Source organism: Giraffa tippelskirchi, chromosome 3 (assembly GCF_054371585.1).
Source record: "Giraffa tippelskirchi isolate mGirTip1 chromosome 3, T2T-mGirTip1v1.2.pri, whole genome shotgun sequence".
NCBI classification, from domain to species: Eukaryota; Metazoa; Chordata; class Mammalia; order Artiodactyla; family Giraffidae; genus Giraffa; species Giraffa tippelskirchi.
The window spans coordinates 13,519,427-13,542,570 of NC_137277.1; the positions used below are offsets into that span (position 1 = coordinate 13,519,427).

The window sequence follows — 23,144 nt, forward strand, 5'->3', positions numbered from 1 at the left end:
TTCGTTTATTTCCACCATTCTATCTTCTACCTCACTTATCCTATCCTCTGCCTCCATTATTCTACTGTTGGTTCCCTCCAGAGTGTCTTTTATCTCCTTTATTTCATTATTCATTATATATTGACTCCTTTTTATTTCTTCTAGGTCCTTGATAAATATTTCTTGCATCTTCTCAATCCTTGTCTCCAGGCTATTTATCTGTAACTCCATTTTTTTTCAAGATTTTAGATCATTTTTATTATCATTATTCTAAATTCTTTTTCAGATAGATTCCCTATCTCCTCCTCTTTTGTTTGGTTTGGTGGGCATTTATCATTTTCCTTTACTTGCTGAGTATTTCTCTGCCTTTTCATCTTGTTTAGATTGCTGTGTTTGGCGTGGCCTTTCTGTATTCTGGTAGATTGAAGTTCCTCTTTATTGTGGAGGTTCCTCACTGTGGGTGCGTTTGAACGAGTGGCTTGTCAAGGTTTCCTGGTTGGGGGAGCTTGTGTCGGTGTTCTGGTGGGTGTAGCTGGATCTCTTCTCTCTAGAGTGCAGTGGAGTGTCCAGTATTGAGTTTTGAGATGTCTATGGATTTGGTATGCCTCTGGGCAGCCTGTATATTGATGCTCAGGGCTATGTTCCTGTGTTGCTGGAGAATTTGTGTGGTATGTCTTACTCTGAAACTTATTGGCTCTTGGGTGGAGCTTGGTTTCAGTGTATATGTGGAGGCTTTTGGATGATCTGTTATTAATTAATGTTTCCTCTGGCTTTCAGTCTTATTCTGGCAGTAGCCTCAAGACTTCTCCATCCATACAGCATCGATAATAAAACTTTTAGGTTAATGGTGAAAAAATTCTCCACAGTGAGGGATACCCAGAGAGGTTCACTGAGTTACATGGAGAGATGAAGTGGGGGGGGGGTTTGAGGTGACCAGGAGGGGAAGAGGGGGACTCAAACGTGGAGAGAGAAGTCTAGCCAGTAAGCATTTCCCTCTGTGCTTTCCACAGTCTGGAACCCTCAGAGAGGTTCACAGAGATACATAGAGAGGGGGGAGGAAGGTAATAGAGGTGAGCATGAGTAGAAAGGGAGGAATCGAGAGGGGAGAGAGAGATCTGGGCAGTATTCTGTTCCCAAAGTGTTCTCCGGTGCCCAGAACACCCTCAGAGTTTCACAGGGTTGAGAAGAGAAGGAGGAGGGTGGGAGATAGAGGTTCCCTGGGGGAGAAGAAAGAGCGTCAATAGGGGGAGAGAGTAATCAAGCCAGTAATCACACTCCTGAGTAAAAATGGGTACTAAAGATTGGGTTCTTAAATGTACAAAATTGATATCAAATATGTAAAACAAAGATTAAAAATCTAGAGTAGAGGTTAGACTCTTAAAAAAATACAATATAAAAAAAAAAACAAAATCACAAGAAGTATACAATATATGTATGCAGTTTGCTTTAAAAATAGGGTTTTTTTTTTTGCAAGGTAATAGTGGGTTATAAAAATGAAAATTAAAGATGTAATATAGGACTTAAAGAAAAAAGTAACAAAAAAAATTTTTTTTAATTAAAAAGGAAAAAAAAAGATAATAGTAAAAATATATCCAGGACTTTCTCTGGAGCTGTTGTGAGCAGTGTGAGGTCTGTTCAGTTTCAGATAGATCCTTGTTCCTGCTTATACTTTTCAAGATCTATAGGCCCCTTTAATGCAGTTGGTGATAACTACAGGGATTTTAATTTGTTGGCCTGTCACTTCCAAAGCACTTCCCTCTGTTTATTTGGCTTCTGTTTGCAGGTCTCCTCAGTGTCTAATTTCCGCCCTGCCACGAAGGGGTGGAGGTGGTCTCTTTAGGTTCGCTTGTTCAGTCGTGCTGTGGGGAGGGAGGAACACTGCAAACCTATATCACTGGCGTGTGTGTGGAGAGCTCGCAGTGTCTCCGCCGCACTGGGTTCGCCCCCACTCACGGCGTGTGTGCTTTCCCAGTCTACCCTGCTCAGGCTTCAGGTTACTCGGCTGGGGAGTGGGCCCTGAGATGCGTGCACTTCCCGGGTCTAAGCCGCTCAGGTTCAGGTTCCCGGGTACTCCACAAAGGCGCATACTCGGTTGGGCCCGCGGTTTGTGCCGATAGCCATCAGAGCAGCTCAGGCAGCCAGGAGTTTGGTGAGCGCACTCTCCCTTGTTGAGGCAGTGTGGCTTATCACCTCCCTGTTCCCCGCCTTGGTTTATGGGCGCACCCGGCTGCGGTGTGCTTTGTGTTAGTTCTGGGGAGCTGGTCTCTGGCTGCGACCCTCCCGGCGGCTGGCGACCCTCCTGGCGGCTGGCAACCCTCCGGGATCTCAGGCAGTCTTTGCTTAGAAACTGGAAGCCTGTTTGCAGTTTGGTAGGGGGTGCCTTCTCTGGGGCCGAGTTTGCCCCTTTCCGGCTCTGGCTGGTCCCACCTGCCCGCTGTGTCCGGCGGGGGATGGGGTGGTCCGCAGCCGGCTAGCTCTCCTCTGGTATTGCTCAGTCCTTTGTTCTGTTAGCGGGCCGACAGTGCCTTAGAGTTGGGCTTTTCGAGGGATAGTTCTCTCTCTCTGGCTGTCCCACAGTTTAGATTACTATCTCACGTTAGCCCCCTCAGATTGCCCTCAGGGCATTCGGCCCGGTCCTTACCCTAAGCAGTGCTGCCTGCTCTTCTCCGTTCAGCCCCCACTTGCTGGTGGCGGATGCGAGTGTCTGGGGTTCTTTGCTGGGAGTTGCCTTTAGGCACGTAATCTGTGGGTTTTATTTATTTTTTTCTCCCGGTTATGTTGCCCTCCGAGATTCGAAATCTTCCCCCAAACCCGCCGGTGAGCGGGTTTCCTGGTGTTTGGAAACTTCTCCTCTTTCACGACTCCCTCCCCGGGACGGGTCTCCATGCCTAACTCTTTTGCCTCTCTTTTTATCTTTTATATTTTCTCCTACCTCCTTTCGAAGATAATGCGCTGTTTTTCTGGATGCCTGATGTCCTCTGCCAGCGTTCAGAAGTTGTTTTGTGAAGTTTGCTCAGCGTTCATATGTTCTTTCGATAAATTTGTGGGGGAGAGAGTGGTCTCCCTGTCCTATTCCTCCGCCATCTTAGCCCTCATCTCCTTAATATTCTTACTTTGTGTTTAGTTTTTGTTAGTTTGATTAGTATGTGTCTTGGTGTGTTTTTCCTTGGGCTTATTCTGTATGGGACTCTTTGTGCCTCTTGGACTTCATTGACTATTTCCTTTTCCATGTTGGGGAAGTTTTCAACCATAATCTCTTCAAAAATTTTCTCATACCTTTTCTTTTTCTCTTCTTCTGGGACCCCTATAATTTGAATGTTGGTGTGTTTGATATGGTTCCAGAGGTCTCTGAGATTGTCCTCGGCTCTTTTCATTCTTTTTACTTTATTCTGCACTTCAGAAGTTATTTCTACCATTTTATCTTCCATCTCACTGATTCGTTCTGCTTCAGATATTCTGCTATTGATTCCTTCTAGAGTGTTTTTAATTTCAGTAATTGTGTTGTTTGTCTCTATATGTTTATTGTTTTAATTCTTCTAGGTCTTTGTTAATTGATTCTTGCAGTTTCTCCATTTTGTTTTCAAGTTTTTTGATCATCTTTACTATCATTATTCTGAATTCTTTTTCAGGTAGTTTGCCTACTTCCTCATTTATTTGGACTTCAGTGCTTCTAGTTTGTTCTTTCATTTGTGCCATATTTCTCTGCCTTTTCATTATTATTATTATTTTTTAGGTTATTGTGTTTGAGGTCTCCTTTCCCAGGCTTCAAGGAAAGTTGAATTCTTTCCTTGAAGAAGGTTGAATTCTTTCTTCCTTTTGGTTTCTGTGCTTCTAAGATTGGTCCTGTGGTTTGTGTGAGCTTCGTATAGGGTGAGATTTGTGCTGAGTTTTTGTTTGTTTGTTTGTTTTTCCTCTGATGGGAAAGGCTAAGTGAGGTGTGGTAATCCTGTCTGCTGATGATTGGGTTTGTATTTTTGCTTTGTTTGTTGTTTAGATGAGGCGTCCTGAACAGGGTGCTACTGGTGGTTGGGTGATGCCGGGTCTTGTATTCCAGTGGTTTCCTTTGTGTGAGTTCTCACTGTTTGATACTCCCTAGGGTTAGTTCTTGGGTAGTCTAGGTCTTGGAGTCAGTGCTCCTACTCCAAAGGCCCAGGGCTTGATCTGTGGTCAGGAATGAAGATTCCACAAGTGGTTTGTTATGGCATTAGGTGAGATTAAAGCAAATATCCAAAAACAAGAAACCAAAGATAAACCCCAGACGAATGGCAGTTACAAAATCAAGCAAATAATAATTAAAATAATGGAATATACACATATACATATACACCCATGAGCAAAGTGAAAACAGTCCAACAAAAATAAAGTACAGTAGACTGATCTGGTGAACAAAGGAAATAAAAAATTATATTTACCAGTTAAGAACAAAACTAACAAGTACAAATTCAAAAACAAAACTAAAGCAAGGTGCCAACTGGGGAATAAAGCAATGAAAATAAAACTAACAAATATGTTGAGAGGGAATGAGAGAAAGAAAAGAAAGAAAGAATAGATATGCAAAGTTAAATAGAGGTAGATAAAGAAGATTTATATAAGTTAAAGATTAACTGCAAGGGGAAAAAACAGGAAAAGCAAACAAAGGAATAAATGTAGAAAAAATAATAATGGGTTTAAAAAATTAAAATTAAAAAAAGAGAAAACAAAAAAAAGGAGGAAAACTCCACAGAACTGCAAAAACCCGACATAGAGGCAGAGGTTTATGACAACAATAAAAAATGAGACTGAGAAAAAAAAAAGCTCAAAAGCTTAATTGGATTTCTTAGTGCCAATAAAATCAACAACTACAACAGAGGAAGGAAAAAAGGGGAAAAAAAAGAAAACAAAGTCCACAAGTATCTACAGAAAAAGTAAAAAAAATAAGAATAATAAATGTTTTTCTTGAGCCACTGCTGTCAGAGTCCTTTCCCTTGCTGGGAGTCACAGTCCGCCTTACCTCCCTAGGATGCCCTCCGACACTATGCTGATCTATGGACCTGCAGTGGGGGCAACTCAGATTCTAATCTGGTCCTACTCCTGTGTGTTCTTGCTTCCAATGTCCACAGCTATCAGAACTAGTGCATTATTTTTTATGGGAGCTCTCAATGGCCTTTTATATATTCCATTGAAACAGAGTCTGCTTAGTTGATCTTGTGGATTTAATCTGCAGCTTGTACAGATGGTGGGAAGGTTTGGGGTCTTATTCCTTAGCCACACTGCCCCTGGGTTTCAGTTGTGGTTTTATTTCCACCTCTACATGTGGGTCATCTGCTGGGGTTTAGCTCCTGAGGCTGCCCTGGAGGGCTTGGGTTTGCATCCGTGAAGGCTAGGTGTGGAGGTGGTGCAGCTGCTTGGGTCACAGGAGTTCTGGCAGCACTAGGTACTCAGGGGGGTTGGTGGCTAGGGAAGCAGGAAATATAGTGCTCTAGAAGGGTATGGCAACCAGTATTGGCCCAATATGCTCCAGTATTCTTGCCTAAGAACCCCACCATCCTGACAGAGAAGCCTGGCAGGCCACAGTCTGCAGGGTTGCAAAGAGTTGAACATGACCGAAGCGACTCTGCGTGCATAGATGCAAGACTTTTTTTTTTGCCCGTGGTAGCTCTGCCCCAATGAGACTTGAGAGTGAAGGTGGTACAGCTGCTTGGCTTGCAGGGACCCTGGCGGCACCAAGTGTGCAGGGACATGGACTGCCTCTGCTGCAGGAGTTATGGCCCTATCAGAGTCTTTTTTTCCGAGCCTCTTGTAGCTGGCAATCAGAAGGCCTCTTTGGTCAGTCTTTCTCTGTAGCTCCGCCCATTCAGGCACTTAGAGGGCTCCCTTGCTTGGGGTCCTTCTCTGTTGTTTGGCATGTCAGGCACATAGAGGGGCCCCCCTGGCTGGGGTCCTACTTTGTAGTTCAGTGCATCAGGCATTTGATGGGCCAAGCCTCTCTATGGTTCAGCTGCCAGTGCTGGCGTGTGGGGAGAGAGAGGCTATGATGATGGCTCCACCACCTACACATGACTCAGCAGTATCGCCTTGCTTCCATGGTTGCCTCGCTTTCCTCCACCAGCATTTCCCACCGCGATCTCCCTCACATCCTCTCAGTCTGTCTCTCCGAAGTCAATAGCAGCCCTTGGCCCTGGGATTGCTCCACAATCTCTATAAACTCCAGCTCCCAGCTGCTGCGCCTTCCAGGAGACCAGCGTTCCTGTCTGGGGTGTGTATGGCTGTGGCAAGGACCTTCTGATTGTCATTCCATTTAGGCTGCCACAGATCAGCTGTTTCACTCTCAGCCTTAAATCTTTCTTCCCTGACTCAGACAATTGCCCCACTGTGGGGATCAGACCCCTGCTTCAGTTCCCCCACTTGCTGAAGGCAGGTCCAGTCCTGCTAACACTCCTGTTTTCCCCCCTAGATCCTTCCTCCTACCGAGTTTTGCATGGTTCTATATATTCTTTTCCACTGGTCAGGTACTCCTGTCTGCTCTCAGCTAGTGTTCTGCACGCACTTCTGTGTCTGAAGGTGTATTCCTGATGTATCCTTGGAGAGAAGTGTACTCCAGGGTCCACCTACTCCTCCGCCATCTTGTTCTCCTTCCTCTGCTGTTTTTGCTCACTTGATTAATAACTACTAGCTGAATGAATAGTGCTCAGTTCTTCCTCTTCTACTGTGCTTATCTAAGGACTTGCAGATCATTGTTTACTATATGCTGAATTCCAAGGAAATCTAGTCTGACTACAAAGTTGTTTGCACTCTGGAATTATTTGAATTGTGTTTCCTTATCAAGATAAATTAAGGGATACAGTGGTCTAAATTACACTTAAATATCTTAAATGTAGCATTTGGATACAGATAACTGTTTAGCTTTTAAGGAAGCCTTCTTTTGGGAGAAAATTCTCTTCATTATTATGTTTACTTTCTTTTAACCATGTTCTTCCCAGTTCACTTTTGATATCAAGGACAGTTAAGTTTCTATGGATAAATGGACATTTTAATAGTGGTTAAACCATTGTCAAATTCTTTGTAGTATATAAAAAAATCTGAAGAAAAATTCTGTATTTACACCATTCTTCTCTCTTTTACAGTATCTTTCCTAAATTACACTTTAAAGTAATTAATAACTGCCCCCAACTTTGGATTAAGGTGTCTTGCTATTGTAGATTATACTACTGGTAAGAAATTGTTATAGCTAAAAGTTTTAACTAATAGGTGAGTATAGTATAATGATTAAGAGCGAACATTTTGGATTAGAATTCTGTTTTTTCCATATACTTACAGTGCAATCATAAGGGACTTTCTGAGCCTTAGTTTCCTTATCTGTAATGTAGGGGTAATGAAAAATTTTATTTTATAGGCTGATGGTGATAATGGATTTATATAGCCCATGATTTTTAGCACAGTTACTGGCACATAGACATTCAGTAAAAACCAGCTATTATTGATAATATTATTTTAGCAGTATAATAGTATAATAGCAAGCATTACATTTTATACTAAGAATATGGCTAGAATTGGGCAAATGCCTACTTTCAGGTAAATTTTTAGAAATCCCTTAATTTACTTTTCACAGATCAAAATCTGCTCTTCCAGCGAAAGATGTTGATTGTCATCATACAGTAATTTCTTTGTTTATTGTACTTTTGCAGCATTTCAGAATGCCTTGAAGATTTTTCACAGGATAAAAGGTGGTCGAGTTTCAGCTTCTGAAGTGGATGAAGTGTTGGATAGCATGGATATCTTGGTAGTCCCTGAAACTTTGCAGGAAGTGATAAAATATGCTGATATCAACAGTGAGTTATTTGAATCGATGTATATGTATTTCTGTCTTGGCTACCAATTTTTCTGACTCATCCTTTACTTCTCCTTTTCCTACTTGATTCTTGCCCTTTGCCATGACACTGCTTACTGGTGTCTATGATAAAAGATGGTCTAGAAAAATTAAGTGAGAAATTTCTAATTGTTTTATTTTGGTATGTTTGGCAAAAATATACGAGAAAAATGGAATTTTTTTCTTTTCGATGTTATCTCTCTTTTCCAATAGTCATTTCTTGTCTTTGTGGAGAGGTAGTTTCTGTGGTATCAAGAGATTGACTCCACAAGTTAGGAGACCTAAATTTCTTAAATTTCCAACTTTGTTTTGTAGCTTTGATTACAAAATCTTCCTGTGCTATACAATTACATTCTCTTTAAACAGTATATTTAGCATATGTTTTATATTAGGTGTTTACATGTGACCAAGAGATGTCCTATAATAATGGATTGATTAGTGATTGATTAATTGATATATCCATTCATTTAATGAGTCAGATAGTCATTTAATATCTACTGTGCCTGAAACTTTGGTAGGTGATACACAGATGAATAAAGCATATTTATTGTTCTGAAGGAGCTTGCATTCTGATGTATAAAAAGGCAAATAAGCTGAAAATTATGATAATATATGTAGCAAATGCTATTATAGAGTGTATATATGCATATTGGAAGCACTAGAGAAAGAGTATTAGAGGAGGTGATGTCTGAGCTAAATGTTGAAGGATTTGTAGGAGTTAGTTGCAGATGGTGGTGGAGGGTGAAACTTTTTAGACTGAGGGAACAGTTTGTGTAAATGTGGCAGGAAAATAATCAGACATGGTATTCTTTCTGGTGAGATTCTACTGGATTTTGTCATTTGGTAGTGGTGGCTTTATAGTGGGCCTTTGGTTGGTGAAATGTAGTCTGGAGGTAGAAGCAGGCTGCATGCAGTTTCAGTAGGTAATCATTTATGGTGGGCTCTTGGGTAATAGACATGAGTGGAGAGAGATGAATTAGAGCATGAAGATGTATATAAATAGAAATTTTAAAGACTAGTCTCAAGTCGTGTTATTAAATAGCCTTCAGGGCATGCTCTACCAGGAGCAACAGAGATCATATATGAAACGACTGCAGTGCTTTGCTTTTTGGCTTATGAAATTCTACTCTGGGCTTCTAGGTCACCCATTTTATTTGGAGACATGGATTAGACAAATAACACTAATTTCATTGCATTATTGTAGGATGTAGATATAAAAATTTATCACTGTTTGGCACCTAGAACAGGCCCAAGAAATGTGAAGCAGAAACCTAAGAATCATCCTTGACAGCTATGTTTTCTATGTTTTCCTTGTGAAATTATTATGAAGTACTATTATTTTAAAATCCTACATATCTCTTAAATCTTTCTGTTTTCTAGCATTACTTCATTTTTTCTTAGGACAATTGGAAGTCTACCCATATTCTAACAAGTCTACTCATATCCGGGCTTCCCTGATAGCTCAGTTGGTAAAGAAGCTGCCTGCAATGCAGGAGACCCCGGTTCGATTCCTGGGTCTGGAAGATCTGCTGGAGAAGGGATAGGCTACCCACTCCAGTATTCTTGGCCTTCCCTTGTGGCTCAGCTGGTAAAGAATCTGCCTGCAATGCAGGAGACCTGGGTTTAATCCCTGGGTTGGGAAGCTCCCCTTGAGAAGGGAAAGGCTACCTACTCCAGTATTCTGGCCTAGAGAATTCCATGGAGTCACAAAGAGGTGGACATGACTGAGCAACTTTCACTTTTCACTTTCACCCATATCCAGTCTTAAGCTCTCTTTACACTGTAACCAGAAAGATCTTTTCAAAAGAAACATCTGGTCATGTTACCTTCTTTGTATAAAATCTAATAATACTTCTTTAATGTACAAGGCTTTGCAAAGTCTAGCCTTTACCTTGATCTTAGCTTTATCTCAGACCACATTCTCCCTTACTGTCTGTGCCTTTTTAGAGTTTCAACCTTATACTGCTCTCCTCCTGCCTCAGTCATTACACATATTATGTTCTTTTCCTGGAATATTCCTCTCCTCCTAGTTATTCCTGTTTATATTTGAAAAGTGAAAGTGAAAGCCGCTCTGTCATGTCTGACTCTTTGTGACCCCATGGACTATACAGTCCATGGAATTCTCCAGGCCAGAATACTGGAGTGGGTAGCCTTTCCCTTCTCCAGGAGATCTACCCAATCCAGGGATCGAACCCAGGTCTCCCACATTGCAGGAAGATTTTTACCAGCTGAGCCACAAGGGAAGGCCAAGAATACTGGAATGGGTAGCCTATCCCTTCTCCAGCGGATCTTCCTGACCCAGGAATCAAACTGTGGTCTCCTGCATTGCAGGCGGATTCTTTACCAACTGAACTATCAGGGAATTATTTATTTATTTTTTAAAATTATTTATTTTTAATTGAAAGATAATTGCTTTATAATATTGTATTGGTGCCTGCCATACATCAACATGAATCAGCCATAAGTATACATATATCTACTCCCTTTAACCTCCCTCCCACCTCCCACCCCACCCCACCTCTCTAGGTTGTCACAGAGCACAGGTTTGAGCTCCCTGAGTCAGACAGCAAATTCCCACTGGCTATCTGTTTTACATATGGTAATGTAAATGTTTCCATGCTACTCTCTCCATTTGTCCCACGCTTTCTTTCACCCCATGTCCACAAGTCTGTTCTCTATGTCTGCATCTCCACCGTTACCCTGCGTATACGTTCATCTGCGTTCTAGATTGCATATGTATGTATTAGTATACAATATTTATTTTTATCTTTCTGACTTACTTCATTTTATATAATAGGCTCTAGATTTGTCCACGTCATGTGAGCCAACACAAGTGCATTCCTTTTAATAGCTGAATAATATTCCATTGTGTATATGTACCACAACTTCTTCATCCGTTCATCTGTTGATGGACATCTAGGTTGTTTCTATGTTTTACTACTATTGTAAGTAGTGCTGCAATGAACATTGGGGTACATATATCTTTTTAAATTATGGTTTCCTCAGGGTCCTGCTTAATACTTTAAATCTAAACTATACTCTGTTTCTTAGAGATGTTTCTCTGACCTCTCTGACAATGTCATATTCTCATATTGTACACTTTCACAGGATTGATCTCAGTTGTAATTTACATTTTAAACTGTTTGATTAAGGTTTGTGTATTAATTAAGACTAGTTAAGCATCAGAAGAGCAGATATCATGTCTACTTTTGCTCAATATTGTATCCTCAGTATATAGCACAGTGAATGTGGCAGATATTAACTGCTGAAACAGTGTTGAAAGAATTAATAATTCTCACTCCTTATTCCATCTCCCCCAGTCAGGAAGAACAAGATTTCTTCATTTTGTCATATTAATGAAGTCTTATGTTTCAGTGTATACTGAATTACTAATTCATAATTCCAGATATTGTTCAAAGCCCATAATAGCTGGCCTTTTGTTCCTACTTGCACATATTTATGTGGTGTTTTAATTTTAGAATAAGATAGCAGCTATATTGTGTTCAAAAGGAAATACAGTATCTAAACTCAGAAATTCTTTGTATTACAGGTAATCAAATGGTGGATATTGGGGATATTATATTTACTTTGGATGAACTACGGCAAGATTATGAGAATATTTGTAAGTGATCTCTTGTTGCTATAGCAAGTTTTGTTTATAAATTGTCTTTAAGTACTAATTTATAGATTTTATTCTATGAGTTTTGAAAGACTTCTTTAAACCCTTTACTCTCTTAAATCAGAGAGATGAAAATTAATATAGTACCCAGGGAGGCCTGGACTTAGCGACTGAGCAACAAATACCAGCAGGGCTCGCACTCCCTTAACCTTGTCTCAGGTGGTTGGTCTCCTAATCTTGATGAGTTTCTATGATCCCTTTAGTCTTGCCTCTGATAGTTACTTGGCTGCTTCTCCCTTGATTGTTATTCAATCACTCAGTCATGTCCAACTCTTTGCAGCCCCATGAACTGCAGCATACCAGACTTCCATGTCCTTCACCATCTCCCGAAGTTTGCTCAAACTCATGTCCATCAAATCCATGACACCATCCAACAATCTCATCCTCTTTTGTCCCCTTCTCCTCCTGCCTTCTATCTTCCCCAGCATCAGGGTCTTTTCCCTTGAGTCAGTGCTTCGCATCAGATGACCAAGTACTGGAGCTTCAGCTTCAGCATCACTTCTTCCAGTGAATATTCAAGGTTGATTTTCTTTAGGATTGACTGGTTTGATCTCCTTGCTGTCCAAGGGACTCTCAAAAGTCTTTTCCAGCATCACAGTTTGAAGGCATCAATTCTTTGGCACTCAGCCTTTTGCTCTCACATCCGTACATGATTACTGGAAAAACCATAGCTTAGACTATACAGACCTTTGTCAGCAAAGTAATGTCTCTGCTTTTTAATACACTGTCTAGGTTTCAGGGTAGGTCACGGAGGCTGGAGTCTTGCCTGTGAGAAACGGGGAACACAAGGGCCTCCATGCCTGGGAGTCCCACAGAGCCTCATTTGGTTTTACTATTGAAAATAAGAATTTAGTTCTGTTTCATTTTCCCTGTCTACACCACAACCACCTACTCTTCCTGGACCTATTAAGAAGAGGTAGCAAGAATACACAGAAGAACTATACAAAAAAGATATTCATGACCCAGATAACCACAAATGGGCAATTACTCATCTAGAGCCAGACAGCCTGGAGTGCAAAGTCAAGTGGGCCTTAGGAAGCATCACTACGAACAAAGCTAGTGGAGGTGATGGCATTCCAGCTGAGCTAAGCTATTTCAAATCCTAATAGATGATGCTGTTAAAGTGCTGCACTCAATATGTCAGCACATTTGGAAAACTCAGCAGTGGCCACAGGACTGGAAAAGGTCAGTTTTCATGCCAATCCCAAAGAAAGGCAATGCGAAAGAATGTTCTAACTACCTCACAATTGCACTCATCTCACACACTAGCAAAGTAATGCTGAAAATTCTCCAAGCAAGGCTTCAACAGTACGTGAACCAAGAACTTCCAGATGTTCAAGGTGGATTTAGAAAAGGCAGAGGAACCAGAGATCAAATTGCCAACATCCATTGGATCATAGAAAAAGCAAGAGAATTCCAGAAAAAAACATCTACTTCTGCTTCATTGACTACGCTAAAGTCTTTGTGTAGATCACAACAAATTGTAGAAAATTCTTAAAGAGATGGGATTACCAGACCACCTTAACTGCCTCCTGAGAAATCTGTATGCAGGTCAAGAAGCAACAGTTAGAACTGGACATGGAACAATAGACTGGTTCCAAATCGGGAAAGGAATATGTCAAGGCTGTATATTGTCACCCTGCTTATTTAACTTATATGCAGAATACATCATACAAAGTGCTGGGTTGGATGAAGCACAGCTGGAATCAGGACTGCGGGAGAAATATCAATAACCTCAGATGTGCAGATGACACCAGGGTTATGGCAGAAAGTGAAGAGGAACTAAAGAGCCTCTTGATGAAAGTGAAAGACGACACTGAAAAAGTTGACTTAAAACTTAACATTCAAAAAATGAAGATCGTGGCATCCTGTCCCACCACTTCATGGCAAATAAGTGGGGAAACAATGGAAACAGTGACAGACTTGGTTTTCTTGGACTCCAAAATCACTGCAGATGGTGACTGCAGCCATGAAATTGGAAAGATGCTTGCTCCTTGGAAGAAAAGCTGTGACCAACCTAGACAGCATATTAAAAAGCAGAGGCATTACTTTGCTGACAATGGTCCATCTAGTCAAAGCTATGGTTTTTCCACTAGTCATGTATGGATGTGAGAGTTGGACTATAAAGAAAGCTGAGCGCAGAAGAATTGGTGCTTTTGAACTGTGGTGTTGGAGAAGACTCTTGAAAGTCCCTTGGACTGCAAGGAAGTCCAACCAGTCAATCCTAAAGGAAATCAGTCCTGAATATTCATTGGAAGAACTGATGCTGAAACTGAACCCCAGTACTTGGTCACCTGATGCAAAGCACTGACTCATTGGAAAGACCCTGATGCTGGGAAAGATTGAAGGTGGGAGGGGAAGGGGATGACAGAGAATGAGATTGTTGGATGGCATCACGGACCTGATGGACATGAGTTTGAGCAAGCTCTGGAAGTTGGTGATAGACAGGGAAGGCTGACATGCTGCAGTCCATGGGGTCACTAAGAGTCGGAAACGACTGAGCGCCTTCACTTTCACGCATTGGAGAAAGAAATGGCAACCCACTTCAGTGTTCTTGCCTGGAGAATCCCATGGACGGGGGAGCCTGGTGGGCTGCCGTCTATGGGGTCGCACAGAGTCGGACACGACTAAAGTGACTTAGCAGCAGCAGTAGCAGCATATTCCTGGAATCTCTCTTTGTTAACATTCTGGAAGATTTTTCACTTCTTTCCCCTGTATCAGATTCTGTACTCATGTTTGATTGGCAGTTTAAGTATAGAATTCTAGGTTGGAAATAAATTTCCTTAGAATTTTTCTGTTTTCCAGTTTTCAGTGTTGCTGTCAAATCCACAGTTCTTTTGATTCCTGACTTTTTGTATGTAACTGATTTTTTCTTTGAGATTTTATAGAATAATTTCTTTACCTTTAGTGTTCTGAAGTTTCATGATTATGTGCCTTGAAATAGATTGTTTTGGCAACAGTTGTGTTGGGTACAGTATAATGTGATTCTGGGAAATTTAAGCAATTTGTTGCTGATTTCCTTTTCTCTCTGAAACTTTTATTACTTGGATACCTGACATCCTGAATGGATTCTCCTTTTTTTTAAAAAAAATCTTTTTCTCTGTTATTTTTTGGTGAGATGTACTTAACTTTATCTTCCAACTCATATGTTTACGCTTTCATTTGTACTTTTAAGATTTCCAAGAATTTTTTTTCCGTTCTGAAAATATGTTCTTTTGACATCTTCTTGTTATATGGATATTCCTATTGTTCCATGAACATAATATCTTCTGTTGTGCTAAGGATGATGTTTTAAAATTTTTCTTTTTCATTCATATTGTTTTCTCCAAGTTATTTTTATCTTATTTGGCCTTCATTTTAGAGGCATTCTCCAAATGTCTGGTGATGTTTGGTTGTCTGTTTTTTTTGTTTTTTTTAATTTTTTTTATAAATTTATTTATTTTAGTTGGGGGCTAATTACTTTACAATATTGTAATAGTTTTTGCCATACATTGACATGAATCAGCCATGGGTTTACATGTGTTCCCCTTCCTGGACCCTCCACCCACCTCCCTCCCCATCCCATCCCTCTGGGTCATCCCATTGCCCCGGCCCTGAGCCCTTGTCTCATGCATCGAACATGGAATGGTGTTCTCTTTCACATATGATAATATACATGTTTCAATGCTATTCCCCCAGAATGTCCCACCCTCACCTTCTCCCTCAGAGTCCACAAAATTGTTCTATGCATCTGTGTCTCTTATTCTGTCTCGCATATAGGGTTATCGTTACCATCTTTCAAATTCCATATATATGCATTAGTATACTGTATTGTTGTTTTTCTTTCTGGCTTACTTCACTCTGTATAATGGGCTCCAGTTTCATCCATCTCAGTAGAACCGATTCAAATGTATTTTTTTTAATGGCTGAGTAATATTCCATTGTGTATATGTACCACAGCTTCCTTATCCATTCGTCTGCTGATGGACATCTAGGTTGCTTCCATGTCCTGGCTATTGTAAACAGTGCTGCGATGAACATTGGGGTACACGCGTCTCTTTCAATTTTATTGTTGTCTGTTTATGTTTGAGAATGATGAACTCAAAAGCTGTTTGGAAACTCTGAGACTGGAAGTAGAAGTAGTTGACTATGGACTGAACACTCGAGAGGAGTGGTTCTTAACCGGAAGTGATTTTGGTTATCACTCTCCCACAGGAACATTTGGCAACATGTGGAGATGCTTTTTGGTCATTAAAACATGTGTTACTGGCATTGAGTGATTAGAGGCCAGGGATGCTTCTGTTGACTTAAAAAAAAAAAAGCACAACCTGCAAGTTGAGAATTGTGTTTTATTTGGGGCATTAATGAGGACTTAAGCCTGGGATACAGCCTCTCAGAAAGCTCTGAGGGACTGTTCCAAAGAGATAAGGGAGGAGCCAGGATATATAGGAGTTTTTGCAAAACTCCTATAGAATTCATGTAATCAAATATCAAAACATTACTGCTCATTAAAGAAAATCCAGACATCTAAAGTTAATGAGTCTACTGCTTTTCTATGTATGGGAAGATGGAAGAGTCTGGGCTTAATGAAATTATTCCTTTGATATGCCCTTTAACTATGTAGAGCCAATATTCTGTTTTTCTCCATCCTGAACCCACTCAGGATGCACCATGGGGGTGACTGCAGTGGCTGATGGCTTGATGGCATGAACATCTTTTGTTTACTGATATGGGTGACATTCTTTGTATGCACTTGTACTCTTTTTTTTTTTTGGCTGTGTGGCATGTGGGATCCTAGTTCCCTGATCTGCAATTGAACCCATGCCCCCTGCTTTGGAAGTTCAGAGTCTTGCAAAGTCTTCAAAGTCCACTGGACCTTCAGGGAAGTCCCTGCACACATTTCTAGATATCCTACAATGCATGGGACTACACGCCACCCCACCCCCACCCCCCGCCACCTTAATAAGAATTGAAGTGAAATGAAGTCGCTCAGTCATGTCCGACTCTTTGCAACTCCATCGACTGTAGCCTACCAGGCTTCTCCGTCTATGGGATTTTCCAGGCAAGAGTGAGGAATTATGTGTTCCCAAATGCCAATACTGCTGAGGTCAGGGCATCATGCTGTAGGCACTCTGGTTGAATTTTTACCTCGAAGACCCTTGATATCACCATCTTTAGGGTCTTTTTCCTTTTAAGATGGTCAGTGTTTTCAAAGAAGCAGCTTCTAGTTTCCTTCTTGGAGGCTGTAAGTTTTCTTGCCAGAGTTTCAGGTGTTTAATGAGACAAAAGAACTGGAGTTCTTTTTATTCAGTGGAAATTGTCATGTAACCCTCCCTTTTCATTATCCAGATAATACCCTTACTCTCCTCTATGTTTTGTATTCCCTAACCCAGAGACCTTGTGTTTAACCCTCTCTGGTGTATTGTTAGTCTTCTGCTGGAGTGGGAGGAGATCAGTACATGGCCATGAGAAAATATATGACTGTGTGAAGGTTATCTGGAGAAGGCAATGGCAACCCACTCCAGTATTCTTGCCTGGAGAATCCCAGGGACAGGGGAGCCTGGTGGGCTGCTGTCTATGGGGTCGCACAGAGTCGGACACGACTGAAGTGACTTAGCAGTAGCAGTGAAGGTTATCTAGATATCTGATTACTGCTTAAACAGACTTTTAAACAATCGTTTATTTCCAATTTTACTCTTTCCTTCACTTTCAGGAGTAACTTGATGCCACTAATTTATGAGCCTTTGGAGGTTTTGTGTTATGAATTGGGTTGTTGGCTTTTTCCTTCTGGTTTAGGATTCAGCCTTTCCCCATCTACTAAGTTCATGCAGTTGTTTCTTTTCCTGTTCTTCTTCTTATGGATTTATGATATTTTAAGAATAATTATAATGGGATTTTTGAAAGCTGTTCAATTTGCCATCATTACCTGAAAGTTTCAAAGTTTATTTTGAATTCTAATTTTGTCTCTGGTATACAAGTTTTATGTTTATTTTTCTTTGCCTGCATAGATATTACTGATAATCACATACTCACTCCCATGCATGATTCTCATCATTTATAACTTTTTCTGAATCTTTGCTGATTTTCTATTAGTTCTGTTACTGTGAAAGGAGAATAGTATTGAAATATATAATTGTGGATTTGTTTATTTCTCCTTTCATTTTTGTTGGGCTTTGATTCATGCATCTTGAAGCTCTGTTAGTTTCATTCACATTTAGGATAGTTGTATCTTCTTGGCAAACTGGCTCTTTTATCATTATATAATGTGTATGTAATCAATGGTAATTTTCTTTGCTCTGCAATTTACTTTTTAAAATATTAATAAAACTACTTCAGCTTTCTTTTAATTAGTGTTAACATGTATAGATTTTCTATCCTTTTCTTTTTGCCTTCTTATATCATCATATTTGGGCTTCCCAGGTAGCTCAGTGGTAAAGAATCCACCTACCAAGCAGGAGCTGTGAGTTCGATCCCTGGATCAGGAATATCCCCTGGAGAAAAAAATGGCAATCCACTCCAATATCTTTGCCGGAAATCCCATGGACAGAGGAGCCTGGTGGTCTTTAGTCCATGGGGTTGCAAAAGAGTCAGACACGACTTAGTGACTAGCAACAACAACTGTCCTCATATTTTAGATATTTTGTAAACCATGTAGAGTTGGGTGAACGTGAATGTGAAAGTCGCTCAGTTGTGTCTGACTCTTTTCGACCCCATGGACTATACAGTCCATGGAATTCTCCAGGCCAGAATACTGGAGTGGGTAGCCTTTCCCTTCTCCAGGGAATCTTCCAACCCAGGGATTGAACCCAGGGTCTCCCGCATTGCAATCGGATTCTTTACTAGCTGAGCCACAAGGGAAGTCCAAGAATATTGGAGTGGGTAGTCTATCCCTTCTCCAGCAGATCTTCCTGATCCAGAAATTGAGCTGGGGTCCTCTGCATTGCAGGTGGATTCTTTACCAACTGAGCTATCAGAGAAACCTCGTAGAGTTGGGTGATGCTTTTATATTCATTCTTATAATTCCTGTTTTTTAATTGGAGTATCTAGGTCATATTTACTTAATGTGATTAATTATATCAGATATAGGTAACCGTGTTATTTCTTTTCTATTTTTTCCTCTCTTTTTCAACCTTCTCTACCTTCTTTTTTAGAAGTTTTTAAAAAATTATTTAAAAAAATTTACATATATATTTTTTCACCATATGTCTGCATTTTCCAGTAATTATTCTAAGGATTATAACATACATATTTAACCTTCAGTTCAGTCAGTTAGTTCAGTTGCTCAGTTGTGTCTGACTCTTTGCGACCCCATGGACTGCAGCACGCCAAGCTTCCCTGTTCATCACCAACTCCTGGAGCTTACTCCAACTTATGTCCGTTGAGTCGGTGATGCCATCCAACCATCTCTTCCCCTGTCGTCCCCTTCTCCTCCCACCTTCAATCTTTCCCAGTATCAGGGTCTTTTCCAATGAGTCAGTTCTTTGCATCAGGTGGCCAAAGTATTGGAGTTTCAGCTTCAGCATCAGTCCTTCCAATGAATATGCAGGACTGATTTCCTTTAGGATTGACTGGTTGGATCTCCTTGCAGTCCAAGGGACTCTCAAGAGTCTTCTCCAAAACCATAGTTCAAAAGCATCGATTCTTCTGTGCTCAGCTTTCTTTATAGTCCACCTGTCACATCCATAATTAACTACTGGAAAAACCATAGCTTTGACTAGACAGACATTTGTTAGCAAAGTAATGTCTCTGCTTTTTAACTTGCTGTCTAAGTTGGTCATAGCTTTTCTTCCAAGGAACAAGCGTCTTTTAATTTCATGGCTGCAGTGATTTTGGAGCCCAAGAAAATAAAGTCTCTCACTGTTTCCATTGTTTCCCCATCTATTTGCCATGAAGTGATGGGACCAGATGCCATGATCTTAGTTTTCTGAATGTTGAGTTTTGAGTCAGCTTTTTCACTCTCCTCTCACTTTCATCAAGAGGCTCTTTAGTTCTTCTTCGCTTTCTGCCATAAGGGTGGTGTCATCTGTGTATCTGAGGTTATTGATATTTCTCCCAGCAGTCCTGATTCCAGTTTGTGCTTCATCCAGCCTTGCATTTTGCATGATGTACTCTGCATATAAATTTAATAAGCAGTGTATCTTTATTTAACCTTAAAGTATACTAAAATAAGTATTTTACCACTTCCAAGTAAAATATAGAAATTTTACCATTGTGTAGGTCTTTTTACCTTCTGATTTTATGTTCTGATTTTCTTATGTATTACAACTACATTCTTGGAAAGCATACCAGATAATATAATATTTTGCTTTCAATGATTAAACGTATTTTAAACTCTCAAGAGGAGAGGAATAGTCTTATATTTAACCAAATCTTTGCCATTATATATTTTTCTTCTTTCGTATTGACTGCCTACACGTCTTTTGAATATCATTCTTTTAATAATTTTAAAGGATTAAGCTTCTGTATGAAAAACTTCTTTTAATCATTTTTTGAAAGAGCAGATCTACTAAAAATGAATTAGCTTAATTTTTCTTCATCTGAGAATATCTTTATTTTCTCTACTTTCTGAAGGATATTTTTACTGGATATAGGATTCTGAGTTGACAGTTATTTTCTTTCAACACTTTAAAATGTTGTTCTTATAAAAAAATAAAATAAAATAAAATGTTGCTCTTTTTACTTTTGACTTCCACAGTTTCTGAAGAGAAATCTGATGTTATCGAAATAATAAAATACACTGTTTTTCTCTGGCTGTTTTCAAAATAGTTTCTTTTTTCTTTAGCTTTTAGCCATTTGATTATGATGCATTGGGAGTGGTTTTTTTTTGAGTTTATCCTGTTGGGGTTCACTGAGCTTCTTGGATCTATCTTTCCATACTTGCAATCTTTTGTCATAGTAACTTCAAATACTTGTTCTGCACCACATTTTCTCCCCTGTCTTCTTGAGACTGCAATGACACAAATGTTAGCCCTTTTTTGATGTTGTCCCACAGATCCTCGACACTGTGTTAATTTTGTTTTCATTCTTATTTACCTCTACTGTTCAGATTGAATCATTTCAATTAATGTGTCTTCAGTTTCATAAACTATCCCTCTGATATCTCCATTATGTTGCTGAACCTATCTGATTTTTTTTTTTACTTTAATTATTATATTTTTAAGTTTTAAATTTCCAAATTTGGTTCTTCTTTATATCTTTTGTTTTCTGAGACTTTCTATCTTTCTATTTTGAGTGTTTTTTTTCGCTGTAATTTAGAGCATTTTTAGAATAGATGCTTAGAAGTATATGTATTTGGCTGTGTTGGGTCTTAGTTGCAGCATGCAGGAACTTCGTTGCATCATGCAGGATCTTTCATTGCGGTGCATGGGCTCTCTAGTTATGATGCTTAGGCTCAGTAGTTGTGGTGCCTGGGCTTAGTTGCTCTGGTGTATGTGGGATCTTAGTTCCCAGGGATTGAGCCTGTGTCCCGTGCATTGCAAGGCAGATTCTTAATCCCTGGGCCACCTGGGAACTCCTTGCTTGGAAGTTTTTATAAGGCAATTTCAACGTCTTTTTCAACTTGGTCTTGACATCAGTTGCTTATCTTTTCCCATGACATCAGTTGCTTGTCTTTTCCCATGCAAACTGAGATTTTCTTTTTTTTTTTTTTAATATATTTTTATTTATTTATTTACTTTACAATATGGTATTGGTTTTGCCATACATTGACATAAATCCGCCATGGGTGTACATGTGTTCTTCACATGTGAAGTGGTTTTGAATTATAACCTGGACATTTTGAAGATTAAGTTGTGAGACTGTGGGTCTAAAATTCTATGGAAATTCTATGGAAAATGTTGAAATCTTGTTTTGGCAGGAATTTGACTCAATTTGGTTTCGGCCCAAATTTCCATTAATTTTCTGTGTTTTTCAGTTTCAATATCAGTTTGTTTTTCATAGCCTTTGCAGCGCTATTCAAATCTGTGTGTCATCCAGAGCCAAAGTGGAACCTCGATAGTGGTCTATCCTGAAGTTTAGTTCTCAGAGTTATAGTGTACTGTTTAGGGCCAAATTCATGCATGTGCAGATCAGGGGTGAGTGCAGGAGTTTATAAGCAGCTTTATGAGATTATTTTCCTGAGCTACTACCTCTCCACAATCTATTTAGTGCTTTTTTAATCTCAGAGAGCTCTCATTTTTGTTTCTCTAGCTGAGAACAGTGATTTACCTTCAACACTCTGCTACACAGTTCTATATCAATGCTCATGTCTAAGGCCAAGTGGCCGAAGGACACAGAATAAAAGCAACTTGCTAATATATTCCCCTACTTTTTTGAATATATAAAATATGCTAATAATTACTGTGTTAATGGATTTGTGTGATAGTTTTATGAGCTCTTCCATTTCTGAACCAGTTTCTATCAATTGATTTTTCTGCTGATTGTGGCTTACATTTTCCTATTATTTTGGATGCCTAGTAGTTTTTGATGGGATACTATATATTGTGAAGTTTATGTTATTTGCTGAATTTTGTAGCATTCCTTTAAATAGTGTTGGATTTTGTTCTGATGCAGTTGAGTTACTTGGAATCAGTTAGGTCCTTTGAAAGCTTGTTTTCTAAAGTTTTTTAAGGGTGATCTCAGAGCAGCTTTTAATGCTAATTTAGCTCCACTACTAAGGTAGCATTCTTCGGATGATTCTACTAGGTGTCCCATATATTATAAGATCTTTCTGCTTTGTTTGGTGAGATCATAAATCATTCTTAGTTCTCAGTGAGATACAAGAATTGTTCTACCTATAATTTTCTGGTAATTCTTTCCTTGTTATTAGGTCATGTTCTCTCATGTTATGTGGAGATCAATACTCAGCCAAAGTGTCAAGCAGACCACTTCACTGATATCCAGAGCTTAGCAGTTCTGTTTTCTCTCTGCTCTCAAATTCTAGCCTCTTTGGCCTTCCTAATCTCTTATCTCTACTCATTCAGACCAGTGGGCTCTATTTAGGTTTTACTTTGCTGTGCTGTGGAAACTGTCCAGACAGTAAGCTAGTGCAGTGGTAGGGCTCAGCTCATTTGTTACCCTTCTTTAAAGGATTACTGTCCTAGGCTACCTGTTGTCTAATGTCTGAAAACTGTTCTTTTTCACATATCTTGTCCAGTTTTTTAGTTGCTTAAAGTCGGAGGGTAAAGTTAGTTCCCATTATAGTGTCTTGGCCAATAGCAGAAATGTCAAAGATTTTATTTTTTTACCCTATTCCTTTTTGAGAGGTAGCACTTAGAGGTCAATGTCTTTATCTTTAAGGATTTCTAGACTTTTTATACATAAAACTAATATAATGTTATATGTCAATTACAAAAAAAAAATAATAATAATAAAATAATTTTAAGTTTCTAAATTTTTAAAATCTGAACACTTCCCTTCAATTGTTCATTGTAATACACCCTAAGCTAAGAAACTTTTCTTTTTCTCTAAATGAAATGTCTTCATAATCAATATTGTATTGCTACTCTATTAGAAGTCTCTTGTTTTCTTTGGTTTTATAGGGACTTGATGCTCTCATGGAATTATTTTGAGGGTCAAGTGTTATGACATTTGAAATATTTTAAAATGTATTATTCAAATGCAAGATACTATTCTGAACCATGAGATGGATTTTGTAAATGAAGCCCCAATTGGGATATTATA

At 39.5% G+C, this 23,144-nt stretch overlaps 1 protein-coding gene across 11 annotated transcripts in view; it reads left to right on the forward strand.

The window, feature by feature from the left end:
• Positions 1–23,144, forward strand: part of EFCAB3 (EF-hand calcium binding domain 3) — a 349,923-nt gene that overhangs the window by 39,272 nt on the left and 287,507 nt on the right. For all 11 annotated transcript variants that reach the window (XM_081576514.1, XM_081576515.1, XM_081576519.1 and 8 more), the window contains exons 9-10: positions 7,644–7,787; positions 11,376–11,447. Coding sequence is in view for 5 of the 11 variants with exons in the window: in XM_081576510.1 (XP_081432636.1) it covers positions 7,644–7,787; positions 11,376–11,447 (216 nt within the window). In the remaining 6 variants the exon portion in view is untranslated. The remainder of the gene's footprint in view (positions 1–7,643; positions 7,788–11,375; positions 11,448–23,144) is intronic.